Here is a 23,244-nt window from a genome sequence, read left to right on the forward strand (position 1 = left end):
TGTCACCACTGGGACTGAGCGGTGTCTGTGTTTCGGAACGGCGTTGTTGCCTTCGGAAACGTGTGAATAGCTTTTCTCTTCGGAGCCCCTCGTTAATCTTCGTCCTGCTTGTGTCTGAGCCACAGCGAGCCCTTGGGCATCCCAAACTTCCCCTTTCCTTCTCCCGTTTTGGAGCAAATTAAAAAAAAAACCTTTTTTTTTTTTTTGGTTATTTAGTGGGTTTGCGGCGTTGGCATTCCTACAGCGCAGAGCTCCGTACAGAAGACAGCTGGTTCTCCCTTTTTTTTTTGGATGCGGTTCCCATCCTCCTGGTACGCAGCAGCTGTTCGTTCAGCTACGCACGGCTGAATTCCCAGTAAGCGACGGGTGTTGCCGCGAAGGTGCTGGGAGAGGAGAACTGTCCGGCCTTGCTCTCTCCTGCGGATTAGGATTTTTGTACTTGCCTCGCAAAATAAACGTGAAACGTGTTGTTAATTTTTTAGGGGAGGTAGGCTTACGCTCGACTTCTCGGTGCCAAAACCCACCCTTACCTCGGGGAAATGAAACATTTTGCTCTTTCTTGAGTTTTCTGGTACCTGGAAGGAGCCGTTTTCTGTGTTTTAACAGGTCCTGTAAATCTGCCAGGTGTGTGTCCTTAGGTGGGACCCTACGGGTCTGTCACCTCCTTCCTCACGGCCTCTTGACAACCTCTTCTCCTCCGGGAAGGTCAGTTCCTTGAGCCGCTGGAAGCACCTCCGAAGTTTGGTCTTCTCTCAAGACCGCTGCTCGTCTGGAAAGTCTCCTCTTGGGTTTTTGTGCTGTAAGTAGCACCGGGAGTCTTCCAGTAGAAATCTGACCCGTGTTTGGCGCTTTTCCGGCAAGAGAGCACGGATGCCGTCGTGGGCTTGGGTCTGACCCGGGTTCATCTCGCTCTAGTAGGAAGCGTGGCCGTCTTGATGGCAAAAGTAGACGCAGGGTGGCCTCTGCGCGTGGCGAGTCTCATGTTCTTGCTTTGAGCTTCGCTTTGCCCGTTGAAGGAGCCGTTTCAAAGCCAGTGCTCCGCAGCGTAACCCACGGAGGAGCCGTCCTCTCCACGTTCGGCCCTTTCCAATTCAAACTCCAACTCATACGATCGCATCCTTGTCATTCGTAATGGCAGAATCCATTTTTAGTTCATAGAAACTTCCTGGCTATCAAAGACCTCACCCGTAGCTTCTATGAGATCGAGAGACAGCGCTGGAACGCCCAGCACCAGAAGGCCATGGAGCTGCTGGAGAGGGTCCAGAGGAGGCCACGCAGATGCTGGGAGGGCTGGGGCAGCTCTGCTGTGAGGCCGGGCTGGGAGAGCTGGGGCTGCTCAGCCTGGAGAAGAGGAGGCTCCGGGGAGAGCTGAGAGCTGGCCCAGGTCACCCAGAGAGGCGGTGGATGCCCCATCCCTGGAAACATCCCAGGCCAGGTTGGCCGGGGCTCTGAGCAACCTGATCCGGTTGGAGATGTCCCTGCTCCTGGCAGGGGGTTGGGCTGGGTGGGCTTTGAGGGTCCCTTCCCACCCAAACCCTTCTGGGATTCTACGCCCTCAGCGTGCCCAGGCCCGGAGGGGTCGGTCCGTGTTTGCCTGCAGGCAGTGGTGTGTTACAAAAACCCCTCTTACTGCCCGAGGACCCCCCCCCGTTTACACCATGCAGATGTTTTATTCTTCAGGGAGCGCTGAGAACACATTTTAATTCTGGAAATGAGAAAATATTCAAGCTGTTCCTGGAATATCTATTAAATTCCCTGCGCTTTAAAAAGGGGACATCCACGCTGGCCGGCGTGACCCACGCTGCTTTTTTGCCCCTAAAAGGACAGAGATCCATCTCGGGCTGTTCCTCGGGGATAGGTGCTCGTCCCCGGCTGCTCCAGCCAGCTCGTTTTTCACCGGCAGCGTCAGGGAGATGATGCTGCTGCGGGGTTATTTATAGCGGGGCTGATGCCGCAATCCAGGAATGGCAGGAATTCACAAGGTGCTGCCTTGCCTGCCGCTTGATACCCACGTCTGCCTGAACCGGGTCGTGGTTTCGGGCGCAGGAGTCGTCCCTGGAGTGTTGAAAGCCTCGTGGAAAAATCAGGTTTTTTTTAAAAGACCTTTTCTCTGATGGTGGAATCTAGAAGCAGGCTCCGTAAGCAGCCTGGTTTTGGAGCAGGTCCATGTTCAAGCACTCTTAGCTGTGCTTCTGGATATTCCGTGTCTAAAAAGCAACAGCAAAAGGAGACCATCAGTTGATTTGCCGCTTGATCTTCAGCCTCAGTGCCGTCAGCACACCGATTTGACTTCTAGTGCCGAGCAGCTGACGGTCTTCCCCTTCCAAAGTGCTTTGAAACCACCAAAGTCTTGAGCGAAGTCATCGCCCTGGCCGCACGGTCCTTCAACACGTTCCTCACGGGTTGACCCGGAGCTCCTGCCTGAGCTGGAAGCTCAAGTCCCTACGATTTCACGGGATTGCAGAAATTAATACCCGCTCTCGTGCTTTCCAAAATCTGCTGGCGATGAAGAACGCGCTCGGAGAAGTTTACAGCCGGAGGGCGGGCGGGTGATGAGCAGAGATGCGTCCAAGCAGACGGACAGTTGGGTTTTATCTGAGCAACCCAGCGGAGAGGGCTTCAGAGGAGGTGGACATCTTCTGAAGGTGCCCAGGCAGGTCGTACCGCGTGGGGGTCTGCGAGGAACGTATTTGTGATAGCTGCGCGGGATGAAGAGCTGGCGTGAGCTGATTTTGTGGGTGTCACAACAAAGCCTGATGGAAAGAGCCTTCCAAATCTGGTTTTGCCTATTTTTTTCCCCCGTTTTCCCTCTCAGGAGGAGGATTACTTGTCTCTCTAGATCAGAAACATCCTGTCTACCAGCAAAACAAGGGAGCGGGGCGGTGTCCTCTTATGAGGAGCGGCTGAGGGAACTGGGGTTGTTGAGTCTGGAGGTCTGGAGAAGAGGAGGCCGAGGGGAGAGCTCATTGCTCTCTACAACGAGCTGAAAGGAGGCTGTAGGGAGGTGGGTGTTGGTCTCTTCTCCCAAATAACTTGTGGTAGGACGAGAGGAAATGGCCTCAGGTTGTGTCAGAGGAGGTTTAGGTGGGATATTGGGAAACACTTCTTTACTGGAAGAGTGGTCAGGCACTGGGACAGGCTGCCCAAGGACGTGGTGGAGTCCCCATCCCTGGAGGTACTCACAGAATGCGTAGACGTGGCACTGCAGGACATGGTTTAGTGGGCGTGGTGGTGTTGGGTTGACGGTTGGACTTGATGATCTTGAAGGTCTCTTCCAACCGTAGGATTCTGTGATTCTACGGTGGTGCAGTCTGGCAGTGCTGTTCATGCCCAGCATCTACACCAGGCAGTGACCCCCCAGCGTTAAAAATAACATGAAATTTCTATCTGTTGTTGTTGTCCTGAGCTGGAACCGTTCCCTAGTCCACTGTACCCACACAGCTGAAGGATGACTGAAAAAAATGTTGAAGAAGCTACTGGTGTAATCTTTGAAGAGCTCAATGTCTCCCTGCTGCAAGATGCACCATCCGTGGTCTGCAGAGTCCAGGCTGCAGTAGCATTGGTGGTAAACTGGCATCGTATAAAACCGGAAGGTTCTCCAGCAATTCCGTAACTCCTGCAGAGAGCATCCTGGTGTTGGCGTGGCAGAAAGTTTGAAAATGGGAGAATTTGTAGCTCCCTTGGGAACACATCGCTTTGCAAACCAGGCACGGAGACCAGGGGCAGCCCGACGCTCGCCGGGTGCTGCCGTGCTGGCATCTCCCGGTGGGTTGGGTTGTGCCCTGACGTGGTGAGGGACACGATTGGGATTGAGGAGAATTTGAATTTGGGAACAGTTTTATCAAGAAAGAAAGAAGTTTCTCCAAACACCTGAACGTGAAGCTGGGTGGTCCTCAAAGCCGCTCAGATTTCTCTCCTTTTTCCTTCACCACTCAAGTTTTAAACTTTGTTGTTGTTTTTTCGCGGGCTCTTGCTCCCCCTCGTGTCTGCGCAGGGCTTTTGCAGCCGGTCGTCTTGCGTTCGTTTCTCATTTCCTTCTTCTTCCGTCAGCCCGGCACGCTGTGGAGGACCGGCTTGTTTTCATGGCTTCTGCTGCAACAGCTCTCAAGCGAGTCGTTAAATCCTACCCAGCTTTCAGCAGAAACGGCAAGCCGCGTATTGCATAGAATCACAGAATCACAGAAGGGTTTGGGTGGGAAGGGACCTTCAAGCCCACCCAGTCCAACCCCCTGCCAGGAGCAGGGACATCTCCAACCGGATCAGGTTGCTCAGAGCCCCTGGCCTGGAATGTTTCCAGGGATGGGGCATCCACCGCCTCTCTGGGCAACCTGGGCCAGTGCTCCACCACCCTCAGGGTAAAACATTTCTTCCTCATATCCAGTCTGAATCTGCCTGCCTTCCGCGTATTCCGGCAATAATTGCTAATGCTTGTTCTCCGCTTTCGCCCCGTGTAGCTTTCGGTTACCGAAAGCTGTCTGTTCATTGAGGTTTGAACCCGTTCTTTTCTCTGCTGTGAGACCTTACAAAGAGTGCCCTTGGTTCGTTTGGCCCGGTGACCGTTTCATCTCCCTGCTCAAGTAGGTTTTTAAAAGCTTTTTTCTAACTGTTAGTGCTTTTCCTCCACAGAGCTTTCTGAGCAGCTCAGTGCTGATAATTTTAATTTTTTTAAATAATAAACCGTGATTTGAGTCATGGATGTTAGAAATCACCATCCGCAGGCAGCTGAACGTTGGGTAGCATCAGGCAAGATTTATTTCGATGTGCTTTCACGATCTCTTCACCTCTCACGTGAGGGAATCGTGTTAGAGAAGAGGAGAACAGATCCTTCCTCATCCTGAGCTAAAGCTTCCTGTCACCTAAAACCTAAAAAGAACTCAAATAGTGGCAGGCGAGAGTACGTTACCCGCGCGTTTTCTAGGTTTCTTTTGCTAAAACGAGGTTGGAGGGCCCAGCGTGAGAAGTGATGGGAGCACGACCCTTGTTCTTTGTGGACAAACGTGTTGTTGAAATTCCTGATCCAAGATATCGTCCAGACCTCTGAAGGTTTGCGTTGCGCGCAAGGAAAAATGCGACGTACGGGTGTTTAATAGATCTGCACCTTTTGGTAGGAGGCAGAGTTGGACCAAACTTCACAGAACGGTTGAGGTTGGAAGGGACCTCGAGGGATCATCAAGTCCAGCCCACCACGCTCAAGCAGGTTGCCCTGGACCATGGCCGGCCAGATGTTGGGTATCTCCAAGGATGGAGATACTGGTTGCTGTCACAGGGACCTTCAAAGCCTACCCAGCCCAACCCCCTGCCCGGAGCAGGGACATCTCCAACCAGATCAGGTTGCTCAGAGCCCGGTCCAACCTGGCCTGGGATGTTTCCAGGGATGGGGCATCCACCGCCTCTCTGGGCAACCTGGGCCAGTGCCCCACCACCCTCAGCATAAAAAATTTCCTCCTTCTACCCAGTCTGAATCTCCCCTCTTTTCGTTATAAACCACCACCCCTCGTCCTGTCGCTACGGGGAACATCTGAGGGAAGGCTGCCCGTGACCGCCTGTTGCAAAGCAGATCGCTGGAGCTGGTGGTGGTGGAGCTGTTTTAAGGAACGATGTCTGCTGTAAGAGTAGGTGGACAGCCTCTGATGGTGAACCTTGAGAAGAAGTTGGGAAAGACGTAGTTATGATACGGATGCTGGTATGGGGTTTGCTTCCAAGCCATGAAGGTAGTGGAGCAGCCCAGGGGATGTTCTGTGCTGGGACACGGATGCCCGGTGTGCTCTGGGAAGCGCTTTCCTGGCTGTATGGGAACATGCGTGCTCTCCAAAACCCATCCATCTGGCGCCCGGCGGTGCGTTGGGTCTGGTGGGAACATCTGAGATGTCTGCCTGATGAGGGACCATCTCCCGCGCTGTTGGAGGGGTCGTTTCCGGCCTCTGCAGCTGGCTGAGTTGCTGCTCGAGGGAGTGCCTAGATGAAGAGGCGGGTTTTTTTGGCTGGAGTTCAACTTAATGTTGCTTGGAGATGGGAGTATGACGGCCCGAAGGCTTGAAGGCAGCGCCGAACAGAAGCTTCTTTCAATCTGGAGGGGTGAGCTTGCCAACAGCGGGAAAATATCGCCTGAAAAAATAACAAACTCTTCCCGGTTTCTGCTGGGTGGCTGGAGTGGTGACGCAGACAAAATACATCCACTCGGCTTGGATGGTGCGTGGTGTTTACCCAGAAGATTTGAGTTACGCCGCTTCGACTTGTTTGCACCCGTAGCCTCCTGCCACCCCGCCTTAGCCAGAAACGGCAAACTCCAAAATTTCCGGCGTTTGAACCGTTCCCCTGCTGAGAGAACAGCCTGGGGGAAGCCGGGAACCGCTCCTGTCCACGGAGGAGGTGTGCTGGCGGCCCAACGGGACGCGCCTACCGGTTGCGTGCTACCAAGTTCCTTGCCTGGTTGCCGGAACGGGAGGAAGTCAGTGAAGGGAGGTTTGTGTCAGCCGTTGCCCCAAATGAAACGCTTTGTGTGAAGGAAAAATAAAAACCGGGAAATGTTTGTGTGGGCTGATGAGCCGCCAGACCTTCCCGGCAGAGAGGGGACGTTTCCTTCAGCATCTCCACTGAGATGCTGCCAGCCCCACCTTCGCTTCGCCCCGTTGGCTTTGGGGGTGGAGATCTACTGATGGAACACCAAAGTGGGCTCAGGAGACGCTCCCAGATGGCTCGTTAATTCCCGAGAGTGGAGTCCTTCGTTGTGTTGAGTAGACCAGAGAGGTTCTCGTTGAGTTGAAACCTCAACCTAAGTCTTCCACGCCGCAGTGGCAAAGGTTTGTTTGTAACCCGGGCCGTTGTGGAGCTGCTGGCCGTGGAAACGTGCCTTCGCAGGAGGAGGAGATCCCTTTGCAGTCGCTCTGCCTACAAAATCTTCGTTTCCGTCCTCTTTGCCTTCTGCAGAGCCGGGGCTGAGCGTGCTCAGCAGAGGGAGCTGCAGCCCCGCCGGCCTCCTCCATCCCGGCTTTTCCCTCAGATTGGACCACGCGCAAATAATTTAAAATATTTCTCTGATTCTGTGCGCGGCCACGGGATTGTGAAGTCCATTTCTGTGGTGAGATTGCAGCCAGAAGCCGTTCGGCGTCAGAGGTGTCCACACGCTGGTTTGTTCCCAGTTGCGTGAACTTTGATGGTGCTGAGTATACTCCGGGAGACCGATGGCTCCAAATAACGCGTGTGCCTCTCACCTTGCTGTTGTATCGAGCGGGGTGTCGGCGTTGCGGTGACGCAGGTCTTGGGGAGTAGGCAAGCGATGGATGGACGTCTCCTCCCCGCCGCGATGAGCTTGCTCTCGTTTGCTCTCAGCTCAGACGTGGAGCAGAGCCGGCGTTGGCGTGAAACCACCGCTGCGCAAACCGGCTGGATCCGAGCGCTTCACCCGGCGCGGGATTTTGGACAGAAATGAGGAACCCAGTGGACTTCTGGAGCTGCCCGCCTTGAACGCTCGGCTAACGAGGCCGGTTCGTAACGAAGAGCTCAGCCGGGAGAAGATCCGGCCACCGAAGCCTCCGGCGAGCTCAAGAGCGGGGGGCTTGGCTGCTGCGTCCCCCTACGAACGTGAGGGCGGAGAGCTTCACCCGTGGAGAAGTGGGGCGGCAGCGCCAGCCGCTCTGCGTTCCGCGTGCCCCCGTGGATGGTGAGCTATTGACCTCGAGAGGAGCTTCGCGTCTCGCTGCTCCGCCTCGGCGTACGATGGCGTTTAGCCGGAACGAGGGTCGTTAATGTCCGATGCTAACGAGGGCGGTGCGACGTCCTCCCCTGCCAGCGCAGCATTGTTCCTCGCTGCGAGCTGCCGGGTGGAAAAGGGTCGAGCGCTGGAGGGCCTGGTCCCCGCGGGCCCCCCCGTGCTGCACATGAGTTGTATGGAGAATCAATTTTTACAACAATTTGGGGAGGGGGGTGGGAGAAACTTCGCAACGTGTTCCGGGAGACTTGGAATTTCACCAGGATCGGCATGGCAAACGCTGTCTTTGTGGTCGCGTTAATTTTTATCCTCAGTTTAGGTGCTGTCGTTGGAATAAAACCTCTAAAACTCCAGACGCCCTTCCCGGCAGCGCACGCTGCTCAGCTTAGAACAGACACCGCCAAATACTAAAATTCGTTTCTCTCCGCTTGGCTTCTCTGATGGAAAGAATTCCCAAAGCAGCTGAAAATATCGCAGCATTGCTCCGGAAAGCGGGCGGCGCAGGAAGACAGAGGGTCGCGTGTCTGGAGGGCGGCTTCACGCGTCCCCCGAGGGTCCGGGCAGCGTCGTTTGGTCCCGAAATGTCGCGGTGCTTCCGAAGCACTGGAATTCTGTATTGATACCTGTTACAGCTTCCCTGCTTTCTGCTCGGATCTTCCACGGTGGAACCCTGTCCCAGGTCGCCCAGAGAGGCGGTGGATGCCCCATCCCTGGACACATCCCAGGCCAGGTTGGCCGGGGCTCTGAGCAACCTGATCCGGTTGGAGATGTCCCTGCTCCTGGCAGGGGGTTGGGCTGGGTGGGCTTGGACGCTCCCTTCCCACCCAAACCCTCCTGTGACGCTGTGATGACTCTCCAACGATGCCCTTTCCAATATTTGGTTGATAACAAGAGGTGCATGCGGTAAATGCAGGACCTTGGGAAGAGCCCTAAGACATAAAAGACTGCTTGAAATAATGACCTTAAAGGTAATTAGCATTTTAAAGCTTAGGCTAATTATTACTTGAAATGTGGCTGTTCCCTCCCAGGCTGTCCCCGAGGAACCACACAAAATGCCAGTCAGCCAGGGTGAAATCCCGGTTAAAAACATCGCTGGAGGACGTGACCCTGAGCCCCAGGCAGGTGGAGTTCGATGCCACGGCAGCTTTAAGCCGTCTGTAAAGTCCCCCGCCCGGGCTGCGCGCGGAAATTGCCACGGCGTAAGAAAAAAAATGTCCACTTAAATGAAATTTTGGTCGTCTGGTCCCAATCCCAGCCGCGCCGAATTCATAACGGAAAAAAATTACGGAGCGGGATAGATCCGGATGGAGAGGTTTGCTGCTCGTTTTGAAGCGGAACTCCGTACTTTTTACCATGAGTACCCCAAAAATCCACGTTTGAAACAATAAAGGTGTGTGTTATGCGGAGTGTATCGCTGGTAACCCTTAAATGCAAAATTCGTTGCCTCACCGTCGACAGAAATGGGACGTGATTTGAGTGAAAGCTGAGAGAATTGCAATCTACACCAAAATTTTACAAAAATAAAATCTATAAAGCTTAAAAAAGCGACAGTGGGGGTACGGAAAGTTGGGTGTTGTAGGGGAATAATGAGGTCAGAATCAAATCGCCACGCGCGGACTCCATATGTAGGGAATGACTTCAGAAAAGTACCAGAGCATCAACTGTTCACGACGGCGATCTGAGTATTTTTAGAACTACCAGGAAGGACGACTTCCAAAAGTGGAATCACAGAAGGGTTTGGGTGGGAAGGGACCTTCAAAGCCCACCCAGCCCAACCCCCTGCCAGGAGCAGGGGCATCTCCAACCGGATCAGGTTGCTCAGAGCCCCGGCCAACCTGGCCTGGGATGTTTCCAGGGCTGGGGCACCCACCGCCTCTCTGGGCAGCCTGGGCCAGCTCTCAGCTCTCCCCGGAGCCTCCTCTTCTCCAGGCTGAGCAGCCCCAGCTCTCCCAGCCCGGCCGCACAGCAGAGCTGCCCCAGCCCTCTCAGCATCTGCGTGGCCTCCTCTGGACCCTCTCCACCAGCTCCACGGCCTTCTGCTGCTGGGGGCTCCAGAGCTGGACGCAGCGCTGCAGGGGGGTCTCACCAGAGCGGGGCAGAGGGGCAGAATCCCCTCCCTCGCCCGCTGCCCGCGCTGCTGGGGGTGCAGCCCAGGGTGCCGTTGGTTTCTGGGCTGCCAGCGCCCGTTGCCGGCTCACGTTGAGCTTCTCGCCCACCAGCACCCCCAGGCCTTCTCCTCAGGGCTGCTCTCCATCCATCCCCCGTCCGGCCTGGATTTGTGCTGGGATTACCCCCACCCACAGGCAAGTATCTCGATGTGATAACCTACTGGACAAAGTCGTGTGTGCTTTGGTAGCGTGAGCTTCATCCCCCTTTCCAGGATTTCCGTAGCTTACACTGAGCTCAAGCAGCATCTCCTGTGGAGTTTTGCTTGGAAAGGATCATCAATAATGTTAAAAATTAAAAACTTATCTTGAAAACCCAACTTTGGCTTTAGGATCAGCTGAGGGAAACTGCTAATCCTAGTCTCATATTTTCTGATGTATTTCCATATTGGAAATATTCCGTATTTCCATTTTCCAATTATTCTCATAGTCATTAACGTCAGGAATTGTGTTTTTTCCCTTCACGAAGATGTAAGATAGCCTGGGAATTTTTACTCCTTTGGTGGATTCTCTATGGGAATTGTTTTGGGTGCGTCATCGGGGACAAAACTCTTTGCAGAAGGGCTCCACCCACTAAATAAAAATAAAAAACCCGCTGCGTTGGGTCTGCTCCCTCGCTGGTGGCAAAGCATCGTGCTCCTCAAACCCTGCTGCGCCACGGCGTTATCCACAGCGCTTCTCCTGCGGCACTGGGCACCTGCAGGGTGGGAAGAGACTGGATGTAAGGAAGAAATGTTTTACGCTGAGGGTGGTGGAGCACTGGCCCAGGCTGCCCAGAGAGGCGGTGGATGCCCCAGCCCTGGAAACATCCCAGGCCAGGTTGGCCGGGGCTCTGAGCAACCTGATCCGGTTGGGGATGTCCCTGCTCCTGGCAGGGGGTTGGGCTGGGTGGCCTTTGAAGGTCCCTTCCCACCCAAACCAGTCTGTGATTCCGCGAGGAACGGTCCGACACGGAACAGTGGGCCGGAGTCTGGACCCTTCCAAGGACGCGCTCTCTGCTCTTGCTGCCGCGGGGGCCGGAGCGGGGACCGGCGTAATTAAAAACCGCTTTGCCGTCTAACAAATGCCTCCCTTGTTTTAGTTGCTCATTAGTTAATTTTCTTCTAATGAGGCTCTGCTAACGCAATCATCTGACATTGGGGGGGGGGGGAAGAAAGTGCGGGGGGGAGAACCCAGGTTCAAAAGAGCCTAATTAGCAAGTTAATTATAGCGAGCAGGGAAATGTGCTCGTTACATAAATCGGCGATTGTTGCGCACGCACAAGCCGGGCCACGTTCAGAACGGCCGGTAACCGTCTGGGGGTCAGGCGAGCGCCGTAATTCCACGCACAACACAGGCAGGGCTTGTTCGGCGGGACGCCTCATTAAGTCTTGGGGTCCTTTCCTGCCAAAAAAAAAAAAAAATTAAAAAAAAAAAAAAAGGAATCTGAAAATCCCAGCGGTTCCCTTGCCCTCCCTCCCTCTCCCTCCACCGCGCAGCTGAAACCAGAGCGGGCAGGATCGGCTCGGCCCGGCCGGGAGGTATAAATGGGGGGGCGGCCGCTGTCCCGGCGGGAGCCGGCGCGGAGGGGCCGTGGGTGATGCCATCATGCCGAACAAGAAGAAATACAACGTGAACGGGGATTCGGGGGTTAAAGCCCAGGTGAGGGCAGTCTTTAGTCCCACAATAGCGTTTTTCTAGTGCAAAGGAGATTTATTTCTCTCTCCTCCCCTCTTTTTTTCCTCTTTTCCTTGCTTTTCCCCCCAAACACTTCTATCTGGAGCTCCCTGCACCCCTGCCTAGAGAAATTCCCACTCTCTGCAGAACTTGTCTTCCTTTTCTCCCGGGAGCGGGAGGTTCGGAGTGACGAAGCGTTGAGCCGAACACGTTGCTCTGGGGTTGGGCACCGCGATGGAGGAGTCGCGGGGTTTGTGAGCAGGGAGGTTGCCCAGGGACAACTCGGCCGGTGAGACTTATTTTTTGCGTAGGGCGGCTCTTGGTGGTGGAAACCCCAGGCTGAAGGGAGACTTAGCTCCTTCGAAATGTAACGAGCCCGCACCTGCGTTTCATCACAGAATCACGGGGTGGTTTGGGTGGGAAGGGACCCTCAAAGCCCACCCAGCCCAACCCCCCTGCCAGGAGCAGGGACATCTCCAACCGGATCAGGTTGCTCAGAGCCCTGGCCAACCTGGCTTTGAAAGTCATTAGAAGTCATTAACCCCTTGTACCTCTGGAGGTGAGATTTTCCGGCTTGGATTGGTTTTTTGCTGCTAGAGGTTGAGAACAGCGGTGTTTATGTCGCTGCAGGGCAGGTTGGGCTCCTAAATCCGAGCAGCTGCAGCTCTCAACGGCTTCACGGTCTCTCCTTCGAGCTTTAGCCGTGCGAAGTTGGCTATTACCTTCAGAGGCGTTTCGGTTTGAGCTGAACGAGTTCAATCACTGTTCTCGTCCCCGTCTCGAGTGCCCCCATCTTTCCAGCCGGGCTGGGACGCCATCGGTCGCCTTGTGCCGTTCCGTAGGGATTTAAACCAGTTTGGTCTGGTTGGGTGAGCAAGGTCTGCTTTTCTCCTTCTGGCCAGGGGTCAAGCGCGCGTTGCTGAAATCTCAGCTGCAAAACAAAGATGCGTTGTGGGAGCTGGGCTAAGGGTACGTTTCTGTCGGCGATGTCCACGCGATACGAAATCTAGCGCTGCGTGACGGTGGCTACAACAGATGTCTGAAATAAATCCAATTCCAACTCCCTTTCTTCCCCGCTCTCCCTGTTGTTCAACGGACAAAGCCAAAAGGTGTTGGTGAAGGGTCAACGCAGACCTGAGCCTTCACCTGGGAGATGCCCCTTCCTGACGTTCTTCCTCTTCTGGTGCCTCCTTTCACCTCTTCCCAGTCGGTGCCCTGCCCGGCTAAAGCTCAGCCCAGCTTGTGGCAGGGTTTCAAGGGTTTAAACCCTTAAAGGGGTTGAGAGGAGGGTTGAGCGTAAAGTCTAGTTCTCGTTCTGCCTAATTTGGTTCATTACTTTGCTTTTTGGCGCGTACCGGCCTGTCACTCTTGGATGCGGAGGTATTTTGAGAGCTCTGAATTACCACGTCGCTTGGCGTAGTTGCATTGAACATCCCCGAAGAGACGATGCGGGGAAGGAAAACGTTAAGCCTAACCCGAATTATTCGCCCTTTGTTAGACCTCCGGCCCGGCTCACTTTGCCGAGAGCGTCGTTTTGCACAAATAACCCGATGCGTTGATGAAGCTGCGCCGATGTCAAGGGTTTTGTTTTAAATTATTAAAAAAAAATGTTCTTTCGGGCCAACAGCTTCTTAGAGAAGGAATTAGGTGGTGGATGCCCCATCCCTGGAAATGTTCCAGGCCAGGTTGGCCGGGGCTCTGAGCAACCTGATGTGGTTGGAGATGTCCCTGCTCCTGGCAGGGGTTGGGCTGGGTGGCCTTTGAAGGTCCCTTCCCACCCAAACCCTTCTGGGATTCCATGAATCAAAAAAATGGTGTCTGTGCAAAGACCCTGTCCCACCGGGATCGGAGGTGTTAAGCCACAGCGCGGCTCTTGACTGTAATATGAGTTTGACATGGGTTTGTTGTTTTTTTTTTTTCTCCCTGTACGTTTCCCGATCTGCTGTCATTCTGTTGTTTGGTTTAAGATTAGCAGAAAAAAAAAAAAATAAGGCTTCCAGGTGCTGCTGCAAATCCTCTCCCAGCTCCTTTCCCCGCTCCCCGGCAGCGCGGGCTGGCTGTCCCCAGACCAGCTCGGATTTGGAGACTCTGAATTGGCCACCGGAGACCCCCGACATCGTTTTCTTTCACTCACTGGCCCAAAAAGCTGGGTAGCAGCTCTTCAGCATCACCAGCCCACCCTACATGCCGCGTCAAGCGCCGCTGCTTAACCCACTTGAATTTGAGTTCCCAGAACGAGATCAGATTCCTCCTGGGTAGATGACTTCTTTAAATGAACCCAACTTCTCCAAGTACCCCGAGGGGTTCATTAGTAGACTTAATTAACGGCTTGCAGTATTTTGGAGATGTAAATATTTAATCCCGTGCACCAGATTGAGTCGGTTTGCGCCCGGAGCAAAGTCCGAGGAAATTTGCGGTTGGAAGCCGTGTTTCCGATGATTCCGTGAATTACAAGGGATGTGGAGCTGCTGGTGTGGTCTGGAGACGCGCCGCGTCCCCTGGGCCAGGCGGGTGGGCTCGGCGCGGTTTTAGCGGCTGTGGAAATGTCTCCGGTGGTCATGATGCCCTTTGGGTCTCCAACGGGAGGTTGGTGCTGGTGTGAGCAGCGAAGCACTGAGAGAAGTTCGACCTGAGGGACACGTCGACGGGGCGCGGAAGGGTTGAGTTTCTACTGTGAGGTCGCTGCTAATCAGCTGGAAGAGCTGGTGTTTGGTCTATGTGAAAGCTGGGATTTGGGGAGTTTAGAATAAGGAAATGCTGATGATTTGGCCACCTTGCTGTCCTTTTAACCAAGGGCAGAGTAAAACGAAGCTTGGAGAAAGAGGTTCTTCTAAAAATACCGATGTTAAATGTAATTTTCTCCTTAAAGTGCCTAGATAAAAGTGACTCTTCTTTAGAGTCACGGAAGGGTTTGGGTTGGAAGGGACCCTCAAAGTCCACCCAGCCCAACCCCCTGCCAGGAGCAGGGACATCTCCAACCGGATCAGGTTGCTCAGAGCCTCATCCAGCCTGGCCTGGAATGTTTCCAGGGATGGGGCATACTGGTGTGTTATGTACGTCGCTGCAGGTGTTACTGGTAGCTGACAGCTGGTTCCTCTTCTCCAACTGGGACAGTTCCATTTTGCCAGTCTGTGCGTCGCTTCGTTTACGTGCCGCGTCCCTCGTTCCGTGGTGTGTTGTACGAAGCTGTGTCAGTACCGTACCCTTACGTGCTGGTGTTCTCCGGGCGCCCGTGCTCCCAACGGTCTCAACGGCCTCGGGTGATGGTCTGATCTCAGATGTTTCTTCATCCGGAAGAATATGGAAGTGGCACTCGGTACTTGAAGCGCCTTTATTTTTGCTTTTTGTGTTTTGTCCAGCGAGCGGGGAGCATCTCATACTGGTCACCTCAATAAACGAGATGGGTCAGTGTCCGCTTCGGCTCTGCAAATGTTGGGTGGTCCTAATGGGCTTCTCTTGCCATGAAGAACCCTCGTTGTTAGCATTTTGGAAAAATAAATCCGTGTGTGGTGGGGACAGAGGTTTCTGATTTGTATGGTTAAAGGAGGAGCTTCGGGGGTTTGAAAGACAAATGTGTCGACGCTGCGTCCGGCGGAGGGCCTGAAAGTAAACGAAGTAGGCAATTTACCGTACCCCGTCCCCAGTTAATAACAGGAATTGCGATTCAGCTCGTTACCAAGATCGTCTCAGCGTCCGCTCGAGGCGTTGGCTTCTTGGGATTAATCTTCTCTATCAGCCTGCAGGGTTTCTGCGCCTGGCTCAACTGTGAATTTCTTTTCGCAGATCCAGTTTGCTGACCAGAAGCAAGAATTCAACAAGCGCCCGACGAAGATCGGCCGCCGCTCGCTGTCCCGCTCCATCTCGCAGTCCTCGACAGACAGCTACAGCTCAGGTGCGCGCCCGCGCTGCGTTGCTTGCTCCCATTTCTTGTCACAATTCAAAGTTTCAGGTTATTTAAAAACAAACCGAAATATTTTACAGCCGTGTGATGTTTCGTACAGTTACAGGCCTGCGAGAAGCGGGGAGTTGGACTCAATGATCCTTACGGGTCCCTTCCAACTCGGGATGTTCTGTGAATCTGTGATCAGCCTCAGCCTCTTCCAACATCTCTGCAAAAGTGCCAAGGGCAAGGTCCTGCCCGTGGGTGGGGGCACTGCCAGCACAAATCCAGGCTGGCGGAGAACGGATGGAGAGGAGCCCCGAGGAGAAGGACTGGGGGTGCTGGTGGGCGAGAAGCTCAACGTGAGCCGGCAACGGGCGCTGGCAGCCCAGAAACCAACGGCGCCCTGGGCTGCACCCCCAGCAGCGCGGGCAGCGGGCGAGGGAGGGGATCCTGCCCCTCTGCCCCGCTCTGGTGAGACCCCCCTGCAGCGCTGCGTCCAGCTCTGGAGCCCCCAACAGCAGAAGGACGTGGAGCTGGTGGAGAGGGTCCAGAGGAGGCCACGCAGATGATCAGGGGGCTGGAGCAGCTCTGCTGTGAGGCCGGGCTGGGAGAGCTGGGGCTGCTCAGCCTGGAGCAGAGGAGGCTCCGGGGAGAGCTGAGAGCTGGCCCAGGCTGCCCAGAGAGGCGGTGGATGCCCCATCCCTGGAAACATTCCAGGCCAGGTTGGCCGGGGCTCTGGGCAACCTGATCCGGTTGGAGATGTCCCTGCTCCTGGCAGGGGGTTGGGCTGGGTGGGCTGTAACACTCCCTTCCCACCCAAACCCTCCTGTGAGGAACCAGCGGAGACACTTGAGCAAAGATTTTTGGGGATCAGCTGGTTTATATCAGCCTGGCGCCGGGACCACTGAAGCGCTCAGTGTTGCGTGTTGCGCAGCGCGTGGACGTTACGTGGGCGCTGAGATGAGATTAGAGCAGTAATATCTTTAATTAAAGGTGATTGGCTTCATCCTCCTGCTGTTTCACAGCTTTGGAAGGGTTGTGCAGAGCAGGACCAGGGTTTGTCGGCTTCGTTGGGCTGCGACGGGGACAGGTTGCCCCTTTTTTGCCCGGACCGATGGTGGTGCTACAGATGTGAGTGGATCTTCATCTCAAACATCAGCAAAGCTGAACTTTGCTGGATTTAGGCTCTGACCTGGTCTTTGCTGGGGTAGAACATGGGCTACAGGTGTCTCCGTGTGATTTTGAAGAAACCTCTGCGCAAATTAGCTGTCTTCAAGGAAATAATTCTCCTTGGACTAATTAATCCTTCTGGAGCCCTCGACATACGAGAGCTCGGTTTTATCTAAGGTGCTCTTTTGTTACTAAGCCAGGCTCCCGGTCCTTCAGGAGCTGCGCGCAAATTCAGGAATGAATTGCCGTCGGCGCGTGGTTCGCAGGGTCGGACTTGCCTTTCGCACCCCGCTGAGGATGGAGCCTTTGCGGAGAAATTTCAGCAATGCGTAATTCTCCTCCCTGAGCGGATTAAGGCCCGAGCGGCTCTCGGGGAGCCTGGCACGCCGACAGTGGCAGCGCTAAGCTTTTTTTCCTTGCGATCGTTCAAGCGCTTCACGCGAGCCAGAAGATGAAGCGAATCAGCGTGGTGCTGCAGGAAGGACCAACCCGCGGCCGTGCTGGGGGTGGGGGTTTAACTCCTTGGTTTGGGTTTTTTTTGCATGAAAACAGGAACAGAGCTTCTTGAAATGCTGGATAGAGCGGCGGTTTGCCTTCAGGTTCTCTGATCGGGCTCTCGGTATCCATCTTCAGTTGAGGTCTGGATGCCTCTGGAAAGCTGCAGCTCTTTGGGAGCGCTGCTGGGTGGTGATAAGGCCATGGGTTCAACCATGGTGGTGTTGGGTTGACAGTTGGACTTGGTGATCTTGGACGCCTCTTCCAACCTTAAAGATTCAAGGGAGGGGATTCTGCCCCTCTGCCCCGCTCTGGTGAGACCCCCCTGCAGCGCTGCGTCCAGCTCTGGAGCCCCCAGCACCAGAAGGACGGGGAGCTGGTGGAGAGGGTCCAGAGGAGGCCACGCGGATGCTGAGAGGGCTGGAGCAGCTCTGCTGTGAGGCCAGGCTGGGAGAGCTGGGGCTGCTCAGCCTGGAGAAGAGGAGGCTCCAGGGAGAGCTGAGAGCGGCTCCCAGTGCCCAAAGGGGGCTGCAGGGAAGGTGGGGAGAGACTCTTCAGCAGGGCCTGCTGGGACAGGACGAGGGGTGATGGGTTTAAAATCGAGGGAGGGAGATTCAGGTTGGATATTAGGAAAAATTTTTTTACAATGAGAATTGTAGAGCACTGTCCCAGGTTGCCCAGAGAGGTGAGGTGGTGGCTCTCCATCCTTGGAAGACTTCAGGACCTGGTTAGAGAGCGCCGTGGCTCGCCTGTTCCTCTGCTGGCAATGTCCTGCTCTGAGTGGGCAGGGGGGCGAGATGACCTTGGCGGTTCCTTCCAGCCGTCATCTCTGCACATCTGCAGACAGCTCAGTCCAGCCCTTGGATTAATTTTTTTCTTTTCTATTAGAATAACAAACTCTTGGAGATGTGTTTAGTATTTTGCTTTTCACCACCTTCTTCAACCCCTCTCCCTCTTGCCCTTGTGGCCATGGCCATTATTGAAGAACGTTGAAATCGAGCAAATCCAAGGACTGGGAATGCCACCATGAATGAATAATGATTAACTAGCAGCCTCCACCGCGCCGTTGTGGAAAATTAAGTAGGGTCTGGTACCTATCCGATCTTAAATTACAACTCTCAGTGGTTTGGAAGTTCTCAGGACATTAACGAGCATTTTTGGTGGCTGTCTGAGAGCTGTAGATGCAGAACGCTTGGGAAGAGAGATGGGAGGAGGGCGCAGAGGAGCTGCGAAGTGTGAGGAAATGAGCCCGTGGGGAACGCGGGCAGTGCTGGAGCCGGTTACCTCTGGTGTGGTGTGGCAGTCGAGGCAGATGAGAGTGAGGAAGCCGTTGCAGGCAAAAGCTGCCTGTGGGGAAACCATAAAGAGGAGCAGATCCCCGCTGAGGACGGAAGGAGTTGGCACGTGCGCGTGGAGAAGCACATCCTTGCAGACGTCCAACAGATCATCTACGCCCTTCCACTGCAGGTGGTTTGGCTTCAGGGAATATTTTGTTCTGTCTCTGACCTCCTTTTCTTCCTCCAGCTGCCTCCTACACAGACAGCTCCGATGACGAGACCTCCCCCCGCGACAAGCAGCAGAAGAACTCCAAGGGCAGCAGCGATTTCTGCGTGAAAAACATAAAGCAGGCAGAGTTTGGGCGCCGAGAGATTGAAATCGCTGAACAAGGTAAATGGGGCGTGTTTCTCAAGCTCCAGGTTGTCCTAGGCTGTCTTGTGGGCTTCTTCCTTCCCCCGAATTGTCTTCTTCTGAGGTTCATTGTGTTGGTGATCTCTTGACGCCATTCCTGGTAGAGGTGGGAAAGCTTTTCTGGGATTCTGTGGGATGGAAAGGAGTTACGGGGTCATGCCGTGTAGCTCCAGCCAACCAGCTGCTGAAGGACAACTCTATAGTCAGATGCATTTTGTAAAAAACCGTAGAAAAGATGAAATCCTTCAAATAAATTAGACAACTTGGTTTTAGCATGGTTGTCTCCAAAAATCAGGACTTGGGAGCAGTGAGTCCCGAGTCCTCCTCTGTCTGCAGCTGATTTCCCTCCAGCCTCACTTGGCCATTCGCAGGTGGGAATTCGAAAATGTGATGATATCCTAAAGAGCAGCAGAAGGCTTCAGAGGGTTGTTGGGTCCTTCTCAACCGTGCCATGAGTTACTGGATCCCTGCTCCCAAAGTTTTTCCTTTTTTTTTGGGAAGCTGCCAAGCTGTACAAGTTCATGAGGGTGCCGGCTAGCAGGGCAAGAAGTGACGCTGGCTGTTTCTTCCTTGATCCCTCTTTCCGTGGCGTTGATGGACCTCTTTTCTATTTTGCCTTTCAGAAATGCCCGCGCTGATGGCTCTGAGGAAGAGAGCTCAGGGGGAGAAGCCGCTGGCCGGGGCCAAGATCGTGGGCTGCACACACATTACAGCGCAGACGGCTGTAAGACCCAGCGATAGCCCCCGGACAGGGATTTCTCACTGCTCAGCCTCTCAAATAGACTCCAAGACTCTTTACGTTGGTCTTGCTGATTTTTTTTTTTGTTTGTTTAAATCCAGGTGCTGATGGAGACTCTCGGTGCGCTGGGCGCCCAGTGCCGATGGGCGGCGTGCAACATCTACTCTACTCTTAACGAAGTGGCTGCTGCCCTTGCCGAGAGCGGTAGGAGACTTTGCCCTCCTTGTTCTTTTGGGTTTCAAAAAGAGTTCTTCCTGTCCCATCGTATTTAGCTCATTTACAATCTCTTGTAATTTTTTTCCTTCGTTATCGTCAATTCAGAATAAACCTGTAAGAGGTAATCGGCATGAGATCAATCCCTTCCATCGATCTGAAAACCTCAGAGTGATTTTTTTCTCTGGCGTGTAGAAGTCCGTGGTACGATGGATGATGCACGTTTGCAGCCATCAGGGCTGGGTGAACCTGAAAATTATGTTGCTAAAAGAAAGTAAACTAAATTTTATTTCAGTTCTATAAATTTGAGTCATAACTTTGGCTCAAAGGGGTGAGAGAGAAAATTTCTAGGGCTGGGATTCACTGAGCAGAAGCTGTCCATGTTGCCGCTCAGCTGGGAGATGCCTTAATTCCAGTCCTGTTTTGGGACATCTAGCTTGCAGCCAAAGCTTGATTTTGCAAATAAATGTGATCGTTGAGAGTGTGTTGCCCTCTCGTCTGGTGGCCAGAGCTTTTTCTTGGGGGAGAGGAAGAAATTAGGAAGGCTAAAGCTGACTCCTAGCTGCTGCCTTCAGTAGGTGTCTTCAATGTGTATCTCTGAAGCTTCTTCTAGAAGGTAGATGTTGAAAAATCAGCAAGCAAGACCGCGGTGGTGTGGGGAGCCCGGTTCATCACGCGTGGACGCGGGGAGAGCCGATCCCCAAGGGATTGGCTAAGGCTGTGGTAGCACCCGTCTCCCTCTCTGTGCCAGGGTTCCCCGTCTTCGCCTGGAAGGGAGAATCCGAAGACGACTTCTGGTGGTGCATCGATCGCTGCGTCAACGTCGAAGGATGGCAGCCCAACATGGTGAGACGGGGACGACTGTAAAACGCTCAGCGGGTGTTGAGGCATGGGTAGCTCTCGTCTGGAGAGAAGGAGGAGGGTTTAGTGCTGATCTGCGTTTTCCTCCTGAGTTTAGACCTAGCTTAGCAGTTAAGGCTTGGTGCTAACAGCACTTACCCTCAAAGCGCTTTGCAGTTATCTACGCAATGCGGGACGGGAGATCGACTGAACTCGCTCTCACAGGGGAGAAGGTGAGTGAAATGACTTCTGCATGACTTCGGATGACTTCGATCTTGCCTGCCAAGCAAGGTTTTGCGTAACTATTTTCTAAATTAAAACAGCTGCCTTAGTGCTAAGTTTATCAGTGCTTAGTTTGCTTCCGGAGCAGCTTGCTACAGGTTAAAGCAAACGGTAAAAAATGACCCAAAATCAGTGTGTTCTGAAAAGGGAATTTTACCATATTTGATGAAATCCACAGCTTTGGTTGATGTGAGTTTGGTTGCGTCGATGATACCTCTGTTTTGGAAAAAAAAAATAGCTTTTTAGGTGATTTCCGCACTTTAAGCCGGGTCTTACTGTCCCAGCACAAAACCTCAGCTGGCCCAGCTCCACACTGTGCTGGTTAATTCTGCCCTTGTTTCCAGGGAAAACAGGGAACCCTGAAGTAGGTGAGCGGAATAATTTCCAGCTGTCAAACGTGCTGTTTTCATCGCGCTTCCCGACAGATTTTCAGCCCGGGAGCTTGTGATCTGAATTAGCCAAAAAGCGATCAAAGGAGGAGGAGAGGCGTGCGCCCGCGTTGTTTGTTGGCCCATATCGGCTTGTTGGAGGTGGAATTTTTTGGCCCTTCCAGTCTGCACCTGCTCACTTCCTCGCTGTCACCTTTCAAAAGGATTGTGAATGTCAAAAAATCCGCCCCCGAGCTACGAATCTGAGTCGAGACGCCACAGCGGCTTTTTTTCTTCTGTGTGAGGAACAATTTCCCATCGAAAATGTCAGTAAATGAAGAAGTCAGCGCACCGGGATACGGATTTTACGCTTTCCCAGGATCTCTTCAGACCTCTTGATTCTGCGCCCTGTGTCTCCAGCCACCCGTGTATTTTCAGACCTGCTTCCGGAGCACGGAACTAATTGGTGGGGAGCACCAAATGCCATGGATCTAGCGGTTCCCCAAGATCTGCCTCCCAAAGATTTAGAGCCCCACATTTTTAGAGATGAGAAATAGGATGCTGGGTGCTGGGTGAAGCACATGTGTGGAACGGAGCTTCTTCATATGATTATTACAGAAAGGAGGAGCTGGCAAACTTGGCTGAAGAAGCAAGACGAAATTACAAAGCCAGATGAACCTACTCTGCTCCGTGTCCTGATGGCAACTTTTCAGAGCGTGCATCCTATTTTTTCTCTTCTGTCCTTGAGACTGAGAATTTCCCCCAATGTCCCGAGTCAAGGAGACACGTCCCCAGGTTGTAAGACTGAGCCTGAGCAGCTCATTTCTAACCTGCTGCTCCTGGTTGAACCTCTTTTTGTAGAATCACGGAATGGTTTGGGTGGGAAGGGAGCGTTAGAGCCCACCCAGCCCAACCCCCCTGCCAGGAGCAGGGACATCTCCAACCGGATCAGGTTGCTCAGAGCCCCGGCCAACCTGGCCTGGGATGTTTCCAGGGATGGGGCATCCACCGCCTCTCTGGGCAGCCTGGGCCAGCTCTCAGCTCTCCCCGGAGCCTCCTCTGCTCCAGGCTGAGCAGCCCCAGCTCTCCCAGCCCGGCCTCACAGCAGAGCTGCTCCAGCCCTCTCAGCATCTGCGTGGCCTTCTCTGGACCCTCTCCACCAGCTCCACGTCCTTCTTCCATTGCAGGCTCCTACATCTTTAAGCTCAATAAATTGAAGGGCAATCCCTATTTCTACGTAAGAGAAAGCAAAATGGGTCGAAGTTGTTCAGCGGCGTGGTGCAAGCCACGATGACTTAATATCCGGGCTTGAAGTGCTCCCCAGGAGCCCTGCTCAGCTTTGCTGGCCCTCACCAGTCCCGCGTCCAGGTCGGCATGGCCAGACGTGATGGAGTTGACGTTGTCCCATGCAAATAAATAGGGATGTCTTACGGTCCACAAACGTGACTCCTCAGTGTTTGGGCTTCTGTGTGGCCTGGCTCCATGGGAACAGCCAGCCACAAACACGGAGAGTCTCCGGTAAAACACGTTGGGTTTTCTGACGGAACACCAGACCTTTCGAGCAGCGCTCTGTCTGGAGAGGAATGACTCAGAGGGATTTTTCTGAAAAATACCCAATCTGCAGGGCTGGGGATTTGGTTTCCTCGGCAGCATGAAGTGATCTAGGACCACGCTGCCACCGGGGCCTTTCGATGCCACCTCCAGCCGTGCCGTCCTGCCGTCTCCTTGCGTTTTCGCCAGTCGTTTTCCTCAGTCAGTTATTTTCAACCATGTTGTTGAGCTAATCCTAGCTAATTTTAGTTTTGGCAAGATCAAGCACGGGGTGTCGGCTGTTGCCCCAACGGAGTTGGAAGGGGGGCAGGGCGAGGCATTTGGTGGCAGTGGGGTCTTGGATGGATTTAAAGAGGTTGTGAAATGGCACCTTGAGACACCAGCTTCTTTCATGGAAGAGCCGGAGATTTTCTGCTAGGGGAACCGTGAAATGGGAGGACTGAGGGAGTGAGAAGTCACAGCTGTTCTGGGCAGGCAGCGACGTG

The 23,244-nt window shown here is 53.8% G+C and overlaps 1 protein-coding gene across 2 annotated transcripts in view; it reads left to right on the forward strand.

Moving 5' to 3' along the window:
• Positions 1-23,244, forward strand: part of AHCYL2 (adenosylhomocysteinase like 2) — an 80,690-nt gene that overhangs the window by 42,497 nt on the left and 14,949 nt on the right. For both annotated transcript variants that reach the window (XM_086744024.1, XM_086744016.1), the window contains exons 2-6: positions 15,313-15,421; positions 18,602-18,745; positions 19,390-19,490; positions 19,607-19,709; positions 20,470-20,564. In XM_086744024.1, the coding sequence (XP_086600150.1) occupies positions 15,313-15,421; positions 18,602-18,745; positions 19,390-19,490; positions 19,607-19,709; positions 20,470-20,564 (552 nt within the window). The remainder of the gene's footprint in view (positions 1-15,312; positions 15,422-18,601; positions 18,746-19,389; positions 19,491-19,606; positions 19,710-20,469; positions 20,565-23,244) is intronic.

The sequence above is a fragment of the Chlamydotis macqueenii genome, chromosome 1 (assembly GCF_036417535.1).
Source record: "Chlamydotis macqueenii isolate bChlMac1 chromosome 1, bChlMac1.mat, whole genome shotgun sequence".
Classification (NCBI taxonomy): Eukaryota; Metazoa; Chordata; class Aves; order Otidiformes; family Otididae; genus Chlamydotis; species Chlamydotis macqueenii.